Source organism: Puma concolor, chromosome E3 (genome assembly GCF_028749965.1).
Source record: "Puma concolor isolate L17-30 chromosome E3, mPumCon1.1.hap2, whole genome shotgun sequence".
Taxonomy (NCBI): domain Eukaryota; kingdom Metazoa; phylum Chordata; class Mammalia; order Carnivora; family Felidae; genus Puma; species Puma concolor.
In genome coordinates, this window is record NC_141682.1 from 7,218,897 (window position 1) to 7,239,927 (window position 21,031).

The following is a 21,031-nucleotide window of genomic DNA, read 5'->3' on the forward strand; positions in this document are numbered from 1 at the left end:
GGGATTTAGGAGTTTCTAATAGATTTCTCATTATCTAAACTATGATGTTTTACTTACCTGCTTTAACTAAAATGTCTCTCTTCTCCTTTTAGCTCTGTCTGATCTGGAGCTCGTGGCCCAATCTGTTATCTTTATTTTTGCTGGCTATGAGCCCACCAGCACTTCTCTTTCCTTCCTTGTGTATGAATTGGCCACTCATCCTGATGTCCAGCAGAAACTGCAGGAGGAGATTGATGCAACTTTCCCTAACAAGGTGAGTGGTTCATACTGGCCAAGGGGGTCAGGATATGCTCGCTTATGCCTCAGTAACATATTAACTCTCAAATATAGTGGGTTTTCATAACAAAGGTTTACTTGTAACTCATATTTGCATGTCCAGCATGGGTATTAGTGGAGGATGGGTCTCTGCTCCATATAGTTACTTGGGATACAGAGCAAAGAGGCTCCACTTATACCTGCATTATCTGGACCTTGGGGGCTTCATGTTGGCTGGGGAACAAGGAGATAGAGTGTTGCTCACTTGCTTTTCAGATGTTTGGCCCCAAACTCACATGCATCTCCTTAGTTCACAGCCCATTTGCAAAGCGGTTTCCCCTAAATTCACATAGGCTGGGAAATATGGGGGTCTACATGGATATTGGATAAGTAGTGAGTGTCTCTACCATCCACCCTCTGAAGGGTCAACTCTAAACATCTCTATGTAACAAGGCAGGAAGCTGAGCTACAGAGAGACAACATAACTTTCTTACACTATCACATAGCTAGTGTGAAGAAGCCAGGCTATGAGCCAGGGTGCCTGGATCCTGGTTGAACTCTTAACTTCTCCAATGTTGGCTCTTAAATACAATACCAAGCAATAGGCACATATTGCCCATGCTGTCTCAGATCTCTTCCAAAACTGGAATTCCTGTTTATGAAGACACCTGGCCTCTGGGGCTGGAGCGGTTCATTTGACAAACAGTGAAACCCCGAAGGGACAACTAGCAGACCCTTCCCACAACAGGAGGTGGGGCTGAGAGTAAGGTTCTGATCCCCTTAACAACTTTCCCTAGAACTGAAATTGTGTGCTGCAGGTGGAAGGATTTTAAGCCCTACTTAGGGGATTGACCCAGCAGTCAGCCCTAGTCATTACTATTGCATACACATGGTAGGAGGCGATTGAGCAGGTCATGGGATATGGTAGACATTAAGATGTTCATATGCCATTTACTAAAATACATGCTTCTCAGGGGTTCCTAACAATTCAGTAATAGTGCATAGACTGAGCTGAACATTGATTCCAAATCTCAATTCATCAAAATCTGTTTCTTTCCTTCTAGGCACCTCCCACTTATGATGCTCTTGTACAGATGGAGTATCTTGACATGGTGTTGAATGAAACCCTCAGATTATACCCAATCGCTGGTAGACTTGAGAGGGTCTGTAAGAGAGATGTGGAAATCAGTGGTGTGCTCATTCCCAAAGGGACAGTGGTGATGGTGCCAACCTTTACTCTTCACCGGGACCTGGATCTCTGGCCAGAGCCTGAGGAGTTCCATCCTGAAAGGTAGAGGGAACCCTGGAAAAGGGAATACACCCTTATATGGGAAGATATTCTGATATTTCTTTGTATAGAGAACAAATATATGGTTGTACAGTTATTTATTTGCACATCTTTTTATTTGTAGGACTATTTTTCTAATTACAAAACAGTTGTCAAAATTTTACAAACTGCATTAAATGTGTCGTTTGCTTTGGGTAGTATACACATTTTAGCAATGTTTGTTCTTCCAACCCATGAGCATGAAATGCTTTTCCATTTATTACATCCTCTTCAATATCTCTCATAAATCTTTTATAGTTTTTAGAGTACAGAGCTTTTACCTCTTAGTTAGATTTATTCCTAGGTATTTTATTATTTTTGGTGCAATAGTAAATAGGATCAATGACTTGATTTCTTTTTCTGATGCCTCGTTATTAGTGCATAGAAATGCAACAGATTTCTGCACTTTGATTTTATATCCTGAGACTTTGGTGAATTCATGTATTAGTTATAACAATATTTTGGTGGAGTCCTTTGTGTTTTCTACAGAGTTTTATGTCATCTGTGGTAGTGAAAGTTTGACTTCTTCATTGCTGATTTGGATGATATTTATTTATTTATTTATTTATTTGGTCTGATTTGCTGTGGCTAAGACTTTCAGTGCTATGTTAAATAGTAATGGTGAGAGTGGGCATCCTTGTCTTGTTCCTGAACATAGGTGAAAGGCTCTCAGCTTCTCCCCATTGAGGATTATATTAGCTGTGGGTCTTTTGTACATGGTCTTTTTTAAAAATTTTTTTTAACCTTTATTTATTTATTTATTTATTTATTTAATTTTTTCAACGTTTTTTATTTTTATTTTTTGGGACAGAGAGAGACAGAGCATGAACGGGGGAGGGGCAGAGAGAGAGGGAGACACAGAATCGGAAACAGGCTCCAGGCTCCGAGCCATCAGCCCAGAGCCCGACGCGGGGCTCGAACTCACGGACCACGAGATCGTGACCTGGCTGAAGTCGGACGCTTAACCGACTGCGCCACCCAGGCGCCCCAACCTTTATTTATTTTTTTTGAGACCAAGGGAGACAGAGCATGAACGGGGGAGGGTCAGAGAGAGAGGGAGACACAGCATCCGAAACAGGCTCCAGGCTCTGAGCTGTCGGCATAGACCCTGACGCGGGGCTCAAACTCACAGACTATGAGATCACGACCTGAGCTGAAGTCGGATGCTCAACCAACTGAGCCACCCAGGCGTCCCTGTACACGGTCTTTATGATGTTGCAGTATGTGTCATCTGTCTCTAGTTTGTTGAGGGTTTTTATCAAGAATGAATGCTGTATTTTGCCAAATGCTTTCTTTTCATCTGTTGACAGGCTCATAGGGTTCTTATCTTTCTTTTATTGATGTAGTGTATCATGTTGATTGATTTGCAAATATTGAACCACCCCTGCAGCCCAGGAGTAAATCCCATTTGATCATGGTGAATAATTATTTTAATGTACTGTTGAATTCTATTTGCTGGTATCTTGTTGAGATTTTTTTCTTTTTTTAATTTAATTTTTATTTTTTTAAATTTACATCCAAATTAGTTAGCATATAGTGCAACAATGATTTCAGGAGTAGATCCCTTAATGCCCCTTATCATTTAGCCCATTCCCCCTCCCACAACCCCTCCAGTAACCCTCAGTATGTTCTCCATATTTAAGAGTCTCTTGTTTTGTCCCCCTCCCTGTTTTTATATTATTTTTGTTTCCCTGCCCTTATGTTCATCTGTTTTGTCTCTTAAAGTCCTCATATGAGTGAAGTCATATGATATTTGTCTTTCTCTGACTGATTTCACTTAGCATGATACCCTCCAGTTCCATCCACGTAGTTGCAAATGGCAAGATTTCGTTCTTTTTGATTGTGGAGTAATACTCCATTGTGTATATATACCACATCTTCTTTATCCATTCATCCATCAGTAGACATTTGGGCTCCTTCCATACTTTGGCTATTGTTGATAGTGCTGCTCTCCCATTCTGTCGGTTGCCTTTTAGTTTTGCTGATTGTTTCCTTCACTGTGCAGAAGCTTTTTATTTTGATGAGGTCCCATAGTTCATTTTTGCTTTTGTTTCCCTTGCCTCCAGAGACGTGTTGAATAAGAAGTTGCTGTGGCCAGGATCAAAGGGGTTTTTGCCTTCTTTCTCCTTGAAGATTTTGATGGCTCCCTGTCTTACATTTAGGTCTTTCATCCATTTTCAGTTTATTTTTGTGTATGGTGTAAGAAAGTGGTCCAGGTTCTTTCTTCTGCATGTCGCTGTCCAGTTTTCCCAGCACCACTTGTTGAAGAGACTTGATTCCATAGGATATTCTTTCCTGCTTTGTCAAAGATTAGTTGGCCATACGTTTGTGGGTCCATTTCTGGGTTCTCTATTCCATTGATCTGAGTGTCTGTTCTTGTGCCAGTACCATACTGTCTTAATGATTACAACTTTGTAGTATAGCTTGAAGTCTGGGATTGTGATGCCTCCTGCTTTGGTTTTCTTTTTCAAGATTGCTTTGGCTATTCAGGGTATTTTCTGGTTCCATACACATTTTAGGATTATTTGTTCTAGCTCTGTGAAGAATGCTGGTGTTATTTTGATAGTGATTGCATTGAATATGTAGATTGCTTTGGGTAGTGTCATTTTATTTATTTATTTATTTATTTATTTATTTATTTATTTATTTTTATTTATATATGAAATTTATTGTCAAATTGGTTTCCATACAACACCCAGTGCTCATCCCAAAAGGTGCCCTCCTCAATACCCATCACCCACCCTCTCCTCCCTCCCACCCCCCATCAACCCTTAGTTTGTTCTCAGTTCTCAACAGTCTCTTATGCTTTGGCTCTCTCCCACTCTAACCTCTTTTTTTTTTTTTCCTTCCCCTCCCCCATGGGTTCCTGTTAAGTTTCTCAGGATCCACATAAGAGTGAAACCATATGGTATCTGTCTTTCTCTGTATGGCTTATTTCACTTAGCATCACACTCTCCAGTTCCATCCACGTTGCTACAAAAGGCCATATTTCATTTTTTCTCATTGCCACGTAGTATTCCATTGTGTATATAAACCACAATTTCTTTATCCATTCATCAGTGGATGGACATTTAGGCTCTTTCCACAATTTGGCTATTGTTGAGAGTGCTGCTATGAACATTGGGGTACAAGTGCCCCTATGCATCAGTACTCCTGTGTCCCTTGGATAAATTCCTAGCAGTGCTATTGCTGGGTCATAGGGTAGGTCTATTTTTAATTTTCTGAGGAACCTCCACACTGCTTTCCAGAGCGGCTGCACCAATTTGCATTCCCACCAACAGTGCAAGAGGGTTCCCGTTTCTCCACATCCTCTCCAGCATCTATAGTCTCCTGATTTGTTCATTTTGGCCACTCTGACTGGCGTGAGGTGATATCTGAGTGTGGTTTTGACTTGTATTTCCCTGATAAGGAGCGACGCTGAACATCTTTTCATGTGCCTGTTGGCCATCCGGATGTCTTCTTTAGAGAAGTGTCTATTCATGTTTTCTGCCCATTTCTTCACTGGGTTATTTGCTTTTCGGGTGTGGAGTTTGGTGAGCTCTTTATAGATTTTGGATACTAGCCCTTTGTCCGATATGTCATTTGCAAATATCTTTTCCCATTCCGTCGGTTGCCTTTTAGTTTTGTTGGTTGTTTCCTTTGCTGTGCAGAAGCTTTTTATCTTCATAAGGTCCCAGTAATTCACTTTTGCTTTTAATTCCCTTGCCTTTGGGGATGTGTCGAGTAAGAGATTGCTACGGCTGATGTCAGAGAGGTCTTTTCCTGCTTTCTCCTCTAAGGTTTTGATGGTTTCCTGTCTCACATTCAGGTCCTTTATCCATTTTGAGTTTATTTTTGTGAATCATGTGAGAAAGTGGTCTAGTTTCATTCTTCTACATGTTGCTGTCCAGTTCTCCCAGCACCATTTGTTAAAGAGACTGTCTTTTTTCCATTGGATGTTCTTTCCTGCTTTGTCAAAGATGAGTTGGCCATACGTTTGTGGGTCTAGTTCTGGGGTTTCTATTCTATTCCATTGGTCTATGTGTCTGTTTTTGTGCCCATACCATGCTGTCTTGATGATGACAGCTTTGTAGTAGAGGCTAAAGTCTGGGATTGTGATGCCTCCTGCTTTGGTCTTCTTCTTCAAAATTACTTTGGCTATTCGGGGCCTTTTGTGGTTCCATATGAATTTTAGGATTGCTTGTTCTAGTTTCGAGAAGAATGCTGGTGCAATTTTGATTGGGATTGCATTGAATGTGTAGATAGCTTTGGGTAGTATTGACATTTTGACAATATTTATTCTTCCAATCCATGAGCAGGGAATGTCTTTCCATTTCTTTAAATCTTCTTCAATTACCTTCATAAGCTTTCTATAGTCTTCAGCATACAGATCCTTTACATCTTTGGTTAGATTTATTCCTAGGTATTTTATGCTTCTTGGTGCAATTGTGAATGGGATCAGTTTCTTTATTTGTCTTTCTGTTGCTTCATTGTTAGTGTATGAGAATGCAACTGATTTCTGTACATTGATTTTGTATCTTGCAACTTTGCTGAATTCATGTATCAGTTCTAGCAGACTTTTGGTGGAGTCTATCGGATTTTCCATGTATAATATCATGTCATCTGCAAAAAGCAAAAGCTTGACTTCATCTTTGCCAATTTTGATGCCTTTGATTTCCTTTTGTTGTCTGATTGCTGATGCTAGAACTTCCAGCACTATGTTAAACAACAGTGGTGAGAGTGGGCATCCCTGTCGTGTTCCTGATCTCAGGGAAAAAGCTCTCAGTTTTTCCCCATTGAGGATGATGTTAGCTGTGGGCTTTTCATAAATGGCTTTTATGATCTTTAAGTATGTTCCTTCTATCCCGGGTTAGTGTCATTTTAACAATATTTGTTCTTCCTATTCAGGAGCATGGAATATTTTTCCATTTTTTTGTGTCTTCTTCAATTTCTTTCATAAGCTTTCTATACTTTTCAGTGTATAGATTCTTCACCTCTTTGGTTAGATTTATTCCTAGGTGTTTTATGGTTTTTGGTGCAACTGTAAATGGGATCAATTCCTTGATTTCTCTTTCTGTTGCTTCATTGTTGGTGTATAGGAATGCAACCGATTTCTGTGCGTTGATGTTATATCCTGCAATTTTGTTGAATTCATGAATCAATTCTAGCAGTTTTTTGGTGGAGTCTTTTGGGTTTTCCATATAGAGTATCATGTCATCTGCGAAGGGTGAAAATTTGACCACCTGGCTGATTTGGATGCCTTTTATTTCTTTGTGTTGTCTGATTGCAGAGGCTAAGACTTCCAATACTATGTTGAATAACAGTGGCAAAGGTGGACATCCCTGTCTTGCTCCTGACCTTGGGGGGAAAGCTCTCAGTTTTTCCCCATTGAGGATGATATTAGCGTTGGGTCGTTCATATATGGCTTTTATGATCTCGAGGTATACTCCTTCTGTCTCTACTTTCTTGAAGGTTTTTATCAAGAGAGGATGCTGTATTTTGTTAAATGTTTTCACTGCATCTATTCAGAGGATCATATGGTTCTTGTCCTTTTTTTATTGATGTGATGAATCACGTTAATTGTTTTGTGGATATTGAACCAGCCCTGCATCCCAGGTATAAATCCCACTTGTCATGGTGAATAATTTTTTAAATATATTGTTGGATCTGGTTGGCTAATATCTTGTTGAGGGTTTTTGCATCCATGTTCATCAGGAAAATTGGTCTATAGTTCTCCTTTTTAGTGGGGTCTCTGTCTGGTTTTGGAATCAAGGTAATTCTGGCTTCATAGAAAGAGTTTGAAAGTTTTCCTTCCATTTCTGTTTTTTGGAACAGCTTCAAGAGAATAGGTAACTCTTCCTTAAATGTTTGGTAGAATTCCCCTGGAAAGCCATCTGGCCCTGGACTCTTGTTTTCTGGGAGATTTTTGATTACTAATTCAATTTTTACTGGTTATGGGTCTGTTCAAATTTTCTGTTAATTCCTGTTTCAGTTTTGGTAGTGTATATGTTTCTAGGAATTTGTCCATTTCTTCCAGATTGCCCATTTTATTGGTATAAAACTGCTCATAATATTCTCTTATTATTGTTTTTATTTCTGCTGTGTTGGTTGTGATCTCTCCTCTTTCATTCTTCATTTTATTTATTTGGGTCCTTTCCTTGTCTTTTTTATCAAACTGGCTAGTGGTTTATTAATTTTGTTAATTCTTTCAGAGAACCAGCTTCTGGTTTAATTGATCTGTTCTACTGTTTTTTTGTTTTTTGTTTTGGTTTTGATAGCATTAATTTATCTAATTAATTTCTCTAATTAATTTCTCTAATCTTTATTATTTCCTGTCTTCTGCTGTTTTTGGGTTTTATTTGCTGTTCTTTTTCCAGCTCCTTAGGGCATAAGTTTAGGTTGTGTATCTAGATCTTTCTTCCTTCTTTAGGAAGGCCTGGATTGCTAAATAGTTTCCTTTTATGACCGCCTTTGTTGCATCCCAGAGGTTTTGGGCTGTGGTGTTATCATTTTCATTGACTTCTATGTACTTTTTAATTTCCTCTTTAACTTCCTGGTTAGCCCATTCATTCTTTTTTTTTAAATTTTTTTATTATATGAAATTTATTGTCAAATTAGTTTCCATACAGCACCCAGTGCTCATCCCAAAAGTTGCCCTCTTCAATGCCCATCACCTAGCCTCCCCTCCCTCCCACCCCCGCCATCAACCCTCAGTTTGTTTTCAGTTTTTAAAAGTCCCTTATGCTTTGGCTCTCTCTCCCACTCTAACCTCTTTTTTTTCTTTTTTTCTTCCCCTCCCCCATTGGTTTCTGTTAAGTTTCTCAGGACCCACATAAGAGTGAAAACATATGGTATCTGTCTTTCTCTGTATGGCTTATTTCACTTAGCATCACACTCTCCAGTTCCATCCATGTTGCTACAAAGGGCCATATTTCATTCTTTCTCATTGCCACATAGTATTCCACTGTGTATATAAACCACAATTTCTTTATCCATTCATCAGTGGATGGACATTTAGGCTCTTTCCACAATTTGGCTATTGTTGAGAGTGCTGCTATAAACATTGGGGTACAAGGGCCCCTATGCATCAGTACTCCTGTATCCCTTGGGTAAATTCCTAGCAGTGCTACTGCTGGGTCATAGGGTAGGTCTATTTTTAATTTTTTGAGGAACCTCCACACTGTCTTCCAGAGTGGCTGCACCAATTTGCATTCCCACCAACAGTGCAAGAGGGTTCCCGTTTCCCCACATCCTCTCCAGCATCTATAGTCTCCTGATTTGTTCATTTTGGCTACTCTGACTGGCGTGAGGTGATATCTGAGTGTGGTTTTGATTTGTATTTCCCTGATGAGGAGCAACGTTGAGCATCTTTTCATGTGCCTATTGGCCATCTGGATGTCTTCTTTAGAGAAGTGTCTTTTCATGTTTTCTGCCCATTTCTTCACTGGGTTATTTGCTTTTCGGGTGTGGAGTTTGGTGAGCTCTTTATAGATTTTGGATACTAGCCCTTTGTCTGATATGTCATTTGCAAATATCTTTTCCCATTCCGTTGGTTGCCTTTTAGTTTTGGTGATTGTTTCCTTTGCTGTGCAAAAGCTTTTTATCTTCATGAAGTCCCAGTAGTTCATTTTTGCTTTTAATTCCCTTGCCTTTGGGGATGTGTCAAGTAAGAAATTGCTGCAGCTGAGGTCAGAGAGGTCCGTTCCTGCTTTCTCCTCTAGGGTTTTGATGGTTTCCATCTCACATTCAGGTCCTTTATCCATTTTGAGTTTATTTTTGTGAATGGTGTAAGAAAGTGGTCTAGTTTCAATCTTCTGCATGTTGCTGTCCAGTTCTCCCAGCACCATTTGTTAAAGAGACTGTCTCTTTTCCATTGGATGTTCTTTCCTGCTTTGTCAAAGATTAGTTGGCCATATGTTTGTGGGTCTAGTTCTGGGGTTTCTATTCTGTTCCATTGGTCTATGTGTCTGTTTTTGTGCCCATACCATGCTGTCTTGATGATGACAGCTTTGTAGTAGAGGCTAAAGTCTGGGATTGTGATGCCTCCTGCTTTGGTCTTCTTCTTCAAAATTACTTTGGCTATTCGGGGCCTTTTGTGCTTCCATATGAATTTTAGGATTGCTTGTTCTCGCTTCGAGAAGAATGCTCGTGCAATTTTGATTGGGATTGCATTGAATGTGTAGATAGCTTTGGGTAGTATTGACATTTTAACAATATTTATTCTTCCAACCCATGAGCATGGAATGTTTTTCCATTTCTTTATATCTTCTTCAATTTCCTTCATAAGCTTTCTATAGTTTTCAGCATACAGATCATTTATATCTTTGGTTAGACTTATTCCTAGGTATTTTGTGCTTCTTGGTGCAATTGTGAATGGGATCAGTTTCTTTATTTGTCTTTCTGTTGCTTCATTGTTAGTGTATAAGAATGCAACTGATTTCTGTACATTGATTTTGTATCTTGCAACTTTGCTGAATTCATGTATCAGTTCTAGCAGACTTTTGGTGGAGTCTATCGGATTTTCCATGTATAATATCATCTCATCTGCAAAAAGGAAAGCTTGACTTCATCTTTGCCAATTTTGATGCCTTTCATTTCCTTTTGTTGTCTGATTGCTGATGCTAGCACTTCCAACACTATGTTAAACAACGGCGGTGAGAGTGGACATCTCTGTCGTGTTCCTGATCTCAGGGGAAAAGCTCTCAGTTTTTCCCCATTGAGGATGATATTAGCTGTGGGCTTTTCATAAATGGCTTTTATGATGTTTAAGTGTGTTCCTTCTATCCCAACTTTCTCGAGGGTTTTTATTAAGAAAGGATGCTGAATTTTGTCAAATGCTTTTTCTGCATCGAATGACAGGATCATATAGTTCTTTTCTTTTATTAACGTGATGTATCACGTTGATTGATTTGCAAATGTTGAACCAGCCCTGCATCCCAGGAATGAATCCCACTTGATCATGGTGAATAATTCTTTTTATAAGCTGTTGAATTCGATTTGCTAGTATCTTATTGAGAATTTTTGCATCCATATTCATCAGGGATATTGGCTTGTAGTTCTCTTTTTTTTTTAATTTTTTTTTCAACGTTTATTTATTTTTGGGACAGAGAGAGACAGAGCATGAACGGGGGAGGGGCAGAGAGAGAGGGAAACACAGAATCGGAAACAGGCTCCAGGCTCTGAGCCATCAGCCCAGAGCCTGACGCGGGGCTCGAACTCACGAACCGCGAGATCGTGACCTGGCTGAAGTCGGACGCTTAACCGACTGCGCCACCCAGGCGCCCCTGTAGTTCTCTTTTTTTTACTGGGTCTCTGTCTGGTTTAGGAATCAAAGTAATGCTGGCTTCATAGAATGAGTCTGGAAGTTTTCCTTCCCTTTCTATTTTTTGGAATAGCTTGAGAAGGATAGGTATTATCTCTGCTTTAAATGTCTGGTAGAATTCCCCAGGGAAGCCATCTCGTCCTGGACTCTTATTTGTTGGGAGATTTCTGATAACTGATTCGATTTCTTTGCTGTTTATGGGTCTGTTCAAGCTTTCTATTTCCTCCTGATTGAGTTTTGGAAGTGTGTGGGTGTTTAGGAATTTGTCCATTTCTCCCAGATTGTCCAGTTTGTTGGCATATAATTTTCACAGTATTCCCTGATAATTGCTTGTGTTTCTGAGGGATTGGTTGTAATTCCATTTTCATTCACGATTTTATCTATTTGGGTCATCTCCCTTTTCTTTTTGAGAAGCCTGGCTAGAGGTTTGTCAATTTTTGTTTATTTTTTCAAAAAACCAACTCTTGGTTTCGTTGATCTGCTCTACAGTTTTTTTAGATTCTATATTGTTTATTTCTGCTCTGATCTTTATTATTTCTCTTTTTCTGCTGGGTTTAGGCTGCCTTTGCTGTTCTGCTTCTATTTCCTTTAGGTGTGCTGTTAGATTTTGCATTTGGGATTTTTCTTGTTTCTTGAGATAGCCCTGGATTGCAATGTATTTTCCTCTCAGGACTGCTTTCGCTGCATCCCAAAGCATTTGGATTGTTTTATTTTCATTTTCGTTTGTTTCCATATATTTTTAATTTCTTCTCTAATTGCCTGGTTGACCCACTCATTCTTTAGTAGGGTGTTCTTTAACCTCCATGCTTTTGGAGGTTTTCCAGACTTTTTCCTGTGGTTGATTTAAAGCTTCATAGCATTGTGGTCTGAAAGTATGCATGGTATGATTTCAATTCTTGTAAACTTATGAAGGGCTGTTTTGTGACCCAGTATATGATCTATCTTGGAGAATGTTCCATGTGCACTCGAGAAGAAAGTATATTCTGTTGCTTTGAGGTGCAGAGTTCTAAATATATCTGTCAAGTCCATCTGATCCAATGTATCATTCAGGGCCCTTGTTTCTTTATTGACTGTGTGTCTAGATGATCTATTCATTGTTGTAAGTGGAGTATTAAAGTCCCCATGCAATTACCACATTCTTATCAATAAGTTTGCTTATGTTTGTGAGTAATTGTTTTATATATTTGGGGGCTCCCGTATTCGGTGCATAGACATTTATTACTGTTAGCTCTTCCTGATGGATAGACCCTGTAATTATTATATAATGCCCTTCTTCATCTCTTGTTACAGCCTTTAATTTAAAGTCTAGTTTGTCTGATATAAGTATGGCTACTCCAGCTTTCTTTTGGCTTCCAGTAGCATGATAAATAGTTCTCCATCCCCTCACTCTCAATCTAAAGGTGTCCTCAGGTCTAAAATGAGTCTCTTGTAGACAGCAAATAGATGGGTCTTGTTTTCTTATCCATTCTGATACCCTATGTCTTTTGGTTGGCGCATTTAGTCCATTTACATTCAGTGTTATTATAGAAAGATACGGGTTTAGAGTCATTGTGATGTCTGTATGTTTTATGCTTTTAGCGATGTCTCTGGTATTTTGTCTCACAGGATTCCCCTTAGGATCTCTTGTAGGGCTGGTTTAGTGGTGACGAATTCATTCAGTTTTTGTTTGTTTGGGAAGACCTTTATCTCTCCTTCTATTCTAAATGACAGACTTGCTGGCTAAAGGATTCCCGGCTGCATATTTTTTCTTGTGCCAATCCTTTTTGGCCTGCCAAGTTTCAGAAGAGAGATCGGTCACTAGTCTTATTGGTCTCCCTTTATAAGTTAGAGCACGTTTATCCCTCGCTGCTCTCAGAATTTTCTCTTTATCCTTGTATTTTGCCAGTTTCACTATGATATGTCGTGCAGAAGATCGATTCAAGTTACATCTGAAGGGAGTTCTCTGTGCCTCTTGGATTTCAGTGCCTTTTTCCTTCCCCAGATCAAGGAAGTTCTCAGCTATTATTTCTTCAAGTACACCTTCAGCACCTTTCCCTCTCGCTTCCTCCTCTGGAATACCAATTATGTGTAGAGTATTGCTCTTTAGTGCATCACTTTGTTCTCTAATTTTCCCCTCATACTCCTGGATTATTTTATCTCTATTTTTCTCAGCTTCTTCTTTTTCCATAATTTTATTCTAGTTCACCTATTCTCTCCTCTGACTCTTCAGTCCGAGCTGTGGTCATCTCCATTTTATTTTGCAGCTCGTTGATAGAGTTTTTTAGCTCCTCCTGGCTGTTCTTGAGTCCCTTGATCTCTGTAGCAACAGATTCTCTGCTGTCCTTTATACTGTTTTCAAGCCCAGCGATTAATTTTATGACTATTATTCTAAATTCACTTTCTGTTATATTGTTTAAATCGTTTTTGATCAGTTTGTTAGCTGTCGTTATTTCCTGGAGGTTTTTTTGAAGGGAATTCTTCCGTTTCGTCATTTTGGATAGTCCCTGGAGTGGTGCGGAACTGCGGGGCACTTCCCCTGTGCTGTCTTGAATAACTTGTGTGTTGGGCAGGGCCGCAGTCAGACCTGATGTCTGCCCCCAGCCTACCGCTGGGGCCACCATCAGACTGGTGTGTACCTTCTCTTCCCCTCTCCTAGGGGCGGAATTCACTTTGAGGTGGCGTGGCCCATCTGGGCTACTTGCACACTGCCAGGATTGTGGTGCTGGGGATCTGGCGTATTAGCTGGGGTGGATTGGCAAGGTGCACATGGGCAGGAGGGGCAGGCTCAGCTCGCTTATCCTTTGGTGATCTGCTTCAGGAGGGCCCCTGTGGCACCGGGAGGGAGTCAGACCGGCCACAGGAGGGATGGATCCACAGAAGCACAGCGTTGGGTGTTTGCACGGTGCAAGCAAGTTCCCTGACAGGAACTGGTTCCCTTTGGGGTTTTGGCTGGGGATGGGCGAGGGAGATGGCACTGGCAAGCGCCTTTGTTCCCCACCAAGCTGAGTTCTGTTGTCTGGGGCTCAACAACTCTCCCTCCCATTGTCCTCCAGCCCTCCCGCTCTCTGAGCAGAGCTGTTAACTTATAACCTTCCAGATGTTAAGTCCCGCTTGCTGTCTGAACACACTCCGTCCAGCCCCTCTGCTTTTGCAAGCGAGACTCAGGGGCTCTGCTTAGCCAGCGGGCTGCCCCTCTGCCCCAGCTCCCCCCACCAGTCCATGTAGCGTGCACCGCCTCTCCGCCCTTCCTACCCTCTTCCATGGACCTCTCATCTATGCTTGGCTTTGGAGAATCCGTTCTGCTAGTCTTCTGGCGATTTTCTGGATCATTTAGGCAGGTGTGAGTGGAATCTAAGTGACCCCCACGACACGGTGAGCTCAGCGTCCTCTACGCCACCATCTTCCCAGAAGCGTCTCTCAGCCCATTCATTTTTTAGTAGTATGTTCTTCAGTCTCCAAGTATTTGTTACCTTTCCAATTTTTTCTTGTGGTTGATTTTGAGCATCATAGCATTTCTGTCTGGAAATATGCACGGTATGATCTTGATCTTTTTGTACTTACTTAGGGCTGATTTGTGTCCCAGTATATGGTCTATTCTGGAGAACATTCCATGTGCACTGGAGAAGAATGTATATTATGCTGCCTTAGGATGAAATGTTCTGAATATAGCTGTTAAGTCCACCTGGTCCAGTGTGTCATTCAAAGCCATATTTTCCTTGTTGATTTTTGATTAGATTATCTGTCCATTGCTGTGATTGGGGTGTTGAAGTCTCCTACTATTATGGTGTTATTATTGATTGGTTTCTTTATGGTTGTGATTAATTGATTTATAGATTTGGGTGCTTTCACTTTTGGCGCATAAATGTTTACAATTGTTAGGTCTTCTTGGTGGATAGATCTCTTGATTATGATATAATGCCCTTCTGCATCTCTTGATACAGTCTTTATTTTAAAGTCTAGATTGTCTAATATAAGTATGGCTTCTCCAGCTTTCTTTTGTTGACTATTAGCATGATAGGTGGTTGTCCACCCCCTTATTTTCAATCTGAAGGTGTCTTTAGGTCTAAAGTAGGTCTCTTGTAAACAGCATATAGATGGATCTTGTTTTCTTATCCATTTTGTTACCCTATGTCTTTTGATTGGAGCATTGAGTCCTTTGAAGTTTAGAGTGAGTACTGAAAGATATGAATTTATTGCCATTCTGATGCTTGTATAGTTGGAGTTTCTGGTGGTGGTCTCTGTTCCTTTATAATCTTTGTTGCTTGCTTGCTTGCTTTCTCTTTCTTTCTGTTTTCAACTTTTCTCCCCTCAGAGAGCCCCCCTTAAAATTTTTTGCAGGGCTGGGTTAGTGGTCACAAACTCCTTTAAGTTTTGTTTGTCTGGGAAACTTTTTATCTCTCCTTTTATTTTGAATGACAGCCTTGCTGGATAAAGAATTCTTGGCTGCATGTTTTTCTGATTCAGCACATTGAATATATCTTGCCACTCCTTTCTGGCCTGCCAGGTTTCTGTGGATAGGTCTCCTGCAAACCTGATCTGTCTTCCCTTGTTGGTTAAGGACTTTTTTTTCCTTGCTGCTTTCATGATTCTCTCCTTGCCTGAGTATTGTGTGAATTTGACTATGATATGCCTTGTTTATGGTCGGTTTTTGTTGAATCTAATGGAGTCCTCTGTGCTTCCTGGATTTTGATGTCTGTGTCTTTCCCCAGGTTAGGAAAGTTTTCTGCTCTGATTTGCTCGCATAACCCTTCTACCCCTTTTACCTCTCTTCCTCTTCTGGGACCCCTATGATTCTGATGTTGTTACTTTTTAATGAGTCATTGATTTCTCTAATTCTTGAATCGTGCTCTTTTGCCTTTATCTCCCTCTTTTTTTCTGTTTCATTATTCTCCATAAGTTTGTCCTCTATATCACTGATTCTCTGTTCTACCTCATCCATCCTTGCCACCGAAGCATCCATTCAAAAATGCAGCTCAGTTATAGCATTTTTTATTTCATCCTGACTAGTTTTTACTTCTTTTATCTCTGCAGAAAGGGATTCTAATCTATTTTCAACTCCAGCTAGTATTCCTATTATCGTGATTCTAAATTCTGGTTCAGACATTTTGCTTGTATCTGTGTTGGTTAAATCCCTGGCTGTCATTTCTTCGTGCTCTTTCTTTTGGGGTGAATTCCTTCATTTCATCATTTTGAAGGGAGAAAAGGAATTAATGAGGCAGAAAAATTAAAATTAAAAAAATTAAAAAAAATTAAAATTAAAAAAGTAAACACACACACACAAATTTAATAAATGATGCTAGATCCTAGGTGTGTTTTGGTCTGGGTGTTTAAAGTGTTTGATAGATTAGAGAAAAAAGGGGGGGGGGGAATCGTTTGAGAATTTGAAAAAATGAATACACTGAAGTAGACTAAAATGAAATGATGGGAGTAAAATAGACTTTGAAAAAATTTACACAGAGAGAGACAGGTGGAAGATGGCAGTGTAGGAGGACACTGGGCTCACCTCGTCCGGCTGATGACTTAGATTCCACCCACATCTGCCTAAATAGCCCAGAAAACCGCTAGAAGACTAGAAGAACAGACTCTCTGGAGCCAAGCGTAGACTAGAGGCCCAGAGAAGAGGGTAGGAAGAGCGGAGAGGCGGTGCATGCTACATGGATTGGCAGGAGGGAGCCGGGGTGGTGGAGGGGCAGGCTGCCTGGCAAGGCAGAGCCCCCAGAGTCTGGCTTGCAAAAGTGCAGGGGCCGGACTGTGTGAGTTCTGACAGCCAGCGGGACTTAACATCTGGAATATTAAAAGCCAACAGCTCTGCTCTCGGAGAGCAGGGAGGGTGAGAGGACTCAGGAAGGGAGAGTTTTTGAGCCCTGGAGGACAGAGTTCAGCTCAGTGGGGGAACAAAGGCACTGGCAAGTGCCATTTCCCTCTCCCGACCCCCAGCCGAAATTCCAAAGGGAACCAGTTCCCATCACTGAACTTGCTTGCACCACACAAATGCCCAATGCTGTGCTTCTGTGGATCCATCTCTCTGATGGGCCTGCCTCCCTCCCGGTGCTACAGGGCCCCTCCTGCAAGGGACCACCAATGGCAAAGCAAGCTAAGCCTGCCCCTCCAGCTCCTGTGCACCTTGGTGATCCACCCCAGCTAACACGCCCTTGGCGAGATCCCATCGAAGCAGTACCACAAGCTTGGCAGTGTACAAGCAGCCCAGACAGGCGCCATACCACTCCACAGTGAGTCTTGCCCCTGGAAAAGGGGAAGATAAGGTACACACCAGTCTGACTGTGGCCCCAGCGGTGAGCTGGGGCAGATATCAGGTCTGACTGTGGTCCTGCCTACCAACACAAGTTTCTCCGGAGAGCATAGGGGAAGTGCCCTGAAGTTTGGAGCTACTGCAGGGACTACCCAAAATGATGAAACAGATGAATTCCCCTCAAAAAAAAAAAAAAAAAAAAAACTCCAGGAATTAGTGACAGCTAACGAATTGATCAAAACCAATTTAAACAATATAATGGAAGAAGAATTTAGAATAGTAGTCATAAAATTAATTGCTGGGCTTGAAAAAAAAGCATAGAGGACAGTCGAGAATCTACCTACAGAGATCAAGGGACTAAGAAATAGTCATGAGGAACTAACAAATGCTATAAATGAGGTGCAAAATAATTTTTTTTTCAACGTTTTATTTATTTTTGGGACAGAGAGAGACAGAGCATGAACGGGGGAGGGGCAGAGAGAGAGGGAGACACAGAATCAGAAACAGGCTCCAGGCTCTGAGCCATCAGCCCAGAGCCTGACGCGGGGCTCGAACTCACGGACCGCGAGATCGTGACCTGGCTGAAGTCGGACGCTTAACCGACTGCGCCACCCAGGCGCCCCAGAGGTGCAAAATAAAATGGAGGCGGCCAGGGGCGCCTGGGTGGTTCAGTTCCTTAAGTGTCCAACTTCGGCTCAGGTCATGATCTCGCAGTTTGTGGGTTTGAGCCCCACATCAGGCTCTGTGCTGACAGCTCAGAGCCTGGAGCCTGCCTCAGATTCTATGTCTCCCTCTCTCTCTGCCCCTCCCCTGCTCATCTCTATCTCTCTCTGTCTCTCAAAAATAAAATAAACGTTAAAAAAAAATGGAGGCAGCCATAGCACGAATTGAAGAGGCAGAGGAGAGAATAGGTGAATTAGAAGACAAAATTATGGACAAAGAGGAAGCTGAGAAAAAGAAAAAAATCCAGGAGTATGAGGGGAAAATTAGAGAACTAAGTGATGCAATCAAACGGAACCATTTCCGTATCATAGGTATTCCAGAAGAAGAAGAGAGAGAAGGGCCTGAAGGTGTACTTGAAGAAATAATAGCTGAGAACTTCCCTGATCTGGGGAAGGAAAAAGGCATTGAAATCCAAGAGGCACAGAGAACTCCCTTCAGATGTAACTTGAATTGATCTTCTGCATGACATATCATAGTGAAACTGGAAAAATAGAAGGATAAAGAGAAAATTCTGAAAGCAGCTAGGGATAAACGTGCACTAACATATAAAGGAAGACCAATAAGACTAGTGACCGATCTCTGTTCTGAAACTTGGCAGGCAAGAAAGGAATGGCAGGAAATCTTCAATGTGATGAACAGAAAAAATATGCAGCTGAGAATCCTTTAGCCAGCAAGTCTGTAATTCAGAATAGAAGGAGAGATAAAGGTCTTCCCAAACAAACAAAAACTGAAGGAATTCATCACCACTAAACCAGCCCTACAAGAGATCCTAAGGGGAATCCTGTGAGACAAAGTACCAGAGACATCACTACTAGCACGAAACCTACAGACATCACAATGTCTCTAAACCCATATCTTTCTATAATAACACTGAATGTAAATGGACTAAATGTGCCAACCAAAAGACATAGGGTATCAGAATGGATAAAAAAACAAGACCCATCTATTTGCTGTCTACAAGAGACTCATTTTAGACCCGAGGACACCTTCAGATTGAAAGTAAGGGGATGGAGCACTACCTATCATGCTACTGGGAGTCAAAAGAAAGCTGAAGTAGCCATAGTTCTATCAGACAAACTAGACTTTAAATTAAAGGCTGTAACAAGAGATGAAGAAGGGCATTACATAATAATTACAGGGTCTATCCATCAGGAAGAGCTAACAGTAATAAATGTCTATGCGCCCAATATGGGAGCCCCCGAATATATAAAACAATTACTCACAAACATAAGCAAACTTATTGACAAGAATGTGGTAATTGCAGGGGACTTTAATACTCCACTTACAACAATGAATAGATCATCTAGACACACAGTCAATAAAGAAACAAGGGCCCTGAATGATACATTGGATCAGATGGACTTGACAGATATATTTAGAACTCTGCACCCCAAAGCAACAGAATATACTTTCTTCTCGAGTGCACATGGAACATTCTCCAAGATACATCACATACTGGGTCACAAAACAGCCCTTCATAAGTATACAAGAATTGAAATCATACCATGCATACTTTCAGACCACAATGCTATGAAGCTTTAAATCAACCACAGGAAAAAGTCTGGAAAACCTCCAAAAGCATGAAGGTTAAAGAACACCCTACTAAAGAATGAGTGGGTCAACCAGGCAATTAGAGAAGAAATTAAAAAATATATGGAAACAAACGAAAATGAAAATAAAACAATCAAAACGCTTTGGGATGCAGCGAAGGCAGTCCTGAGAGGAAAATACATTGCAATCCAGGGCTATCTCAATAAACAAGAAAAATCCCAAGTGCAAAATCTAACAGCACACCTAAAGGAAATAGAAGCAGAGCAGCAAAGACACCCCAGATCCAGCAGAAGAAGAGAAATAATAAAGATCAGAGGAGAAATAAACAATATAGAATCTAAAAAACTGTAGAGCAGATCAACGAAACCAAGAGTTGGTTTTTTGAAAAAATAAACAAAATTGACAAACCTCTAGCCAGGCTTCTCAAAAAGAAAAGGGAGATGACCCAAATAGATAAAATCGTGAATGAAAATGGAATTACAACCAATCCCTCAGAAACACAAGCAATTATCAGGGAATACTGTGAAAAATTATATGCCAATAAACTGGACAATCTGGGAGAAATGGAAAAATTCCTAAACACCCACACACTTCCAAAACTCAATCAGGAGGAAATAGAAAGCTTGAACAGACCCATAAACAGCAAAGAAATCGAATCAGTTGTCAGAAATCTCCCAGCAAATAAGAGTCCAGGACGAGATGGCTTCCCTGGGGAATTCTACCAGACATTTAAAGCAGAGATAATATCTATACTCCTCAAGCTGTTCCAAAAAAATAGAAAGGGAAGGAAAACTTCCAGACTCATTCCATGAAGCCAGCATTACTTTGATTCTCCCCCAAAGTTAAAGAAAATTAAAGATAAATAGTTTTAATAGAAACTGAAAATAAATATGAAGTTTTTCTCCTTCTGTATTCAAGAAAAAGAAAAGAAACAAGAGAAAAAAGAAAAAAAAGGAAATCATTTGAAGATTTGAAAAAATGAATATACTGAAGTAGACTAAAATAAAATGATGGAAGTAAAATAGAATTTGAAAAAATTTACACAAAAGTAAAAATGTAGTAAAAAATTAAAGAAAAATATTTTTAATAAAAATTGAAAATAAAAATGAATTTTTTCTCTTTCTGTATTCAAGAAAAAGCGAAAAGGAGAAAAAAAAAGAACGAAAATTGAATAGATGGATCTGCCAACAGATTGAAGCAGGACTGAAATTACTTTGCTTTCCCCTAGAAGTCAGACTATGAAGTGGTTTATAGTCCATAAACTAAGCAGGCGGTGAGACTTATGTTCTTGAAGAGCAAGGTTGGCCCAGTTGGGTGGGGCTCAGTGTAACAGCTCCGTTCTCCACTAGATGGCACTGCTAGCCCACTGGGGTGGGGTGTTGTGGTGGTCATAGGTGCCTATGTGCAATTGTGCGGGCGGTGAAAATGGCACCGCCTCGCTACCCAGTCTCTAGCATCGGAACTCTGTTCTCCCTGATCAGCTATCGCGAACCCATCCTCCTCTTCAGCTTTCGTCCACTTCCTGCTTTTTCACTGTCTGTGACCAAGTCCCAGGCAGTACCTCTCTCTCAAATTTTATCTCAGATGTGGCTGTTTTCCCTGGCCCCTTACTTCTGAGGGACTGGGGCTTTGCCCCATTCCGCCC

The 21,031-nt window shown here is 40.7% G+C and overlaps 1 protein-coding gene across 1 annotated transcript in view; it reads left to right on the forward strand.

Moving 5' to 3' along the window:
• The window catches only part of LOC112859938 (cytochrome P450 3A12), a 63,732-nt gene that overhangs the window by 32,782 nt on the left and 9,919 nt on the right, over positions 1-21,031 (forward strand). The window contains exons 10-11 of the mRNA XM_086691980.1: positions 93-253; positions 1,320-1,546. Of these exons, the coding sequence (XP_086548106.1) occupies positions 93-253; positions 1,320-1,546 (388 nt within the window). The remainder of the gene's footprint in view (positions 1-92; positions 254-1,319; positions 1,547-21,031) is intronic.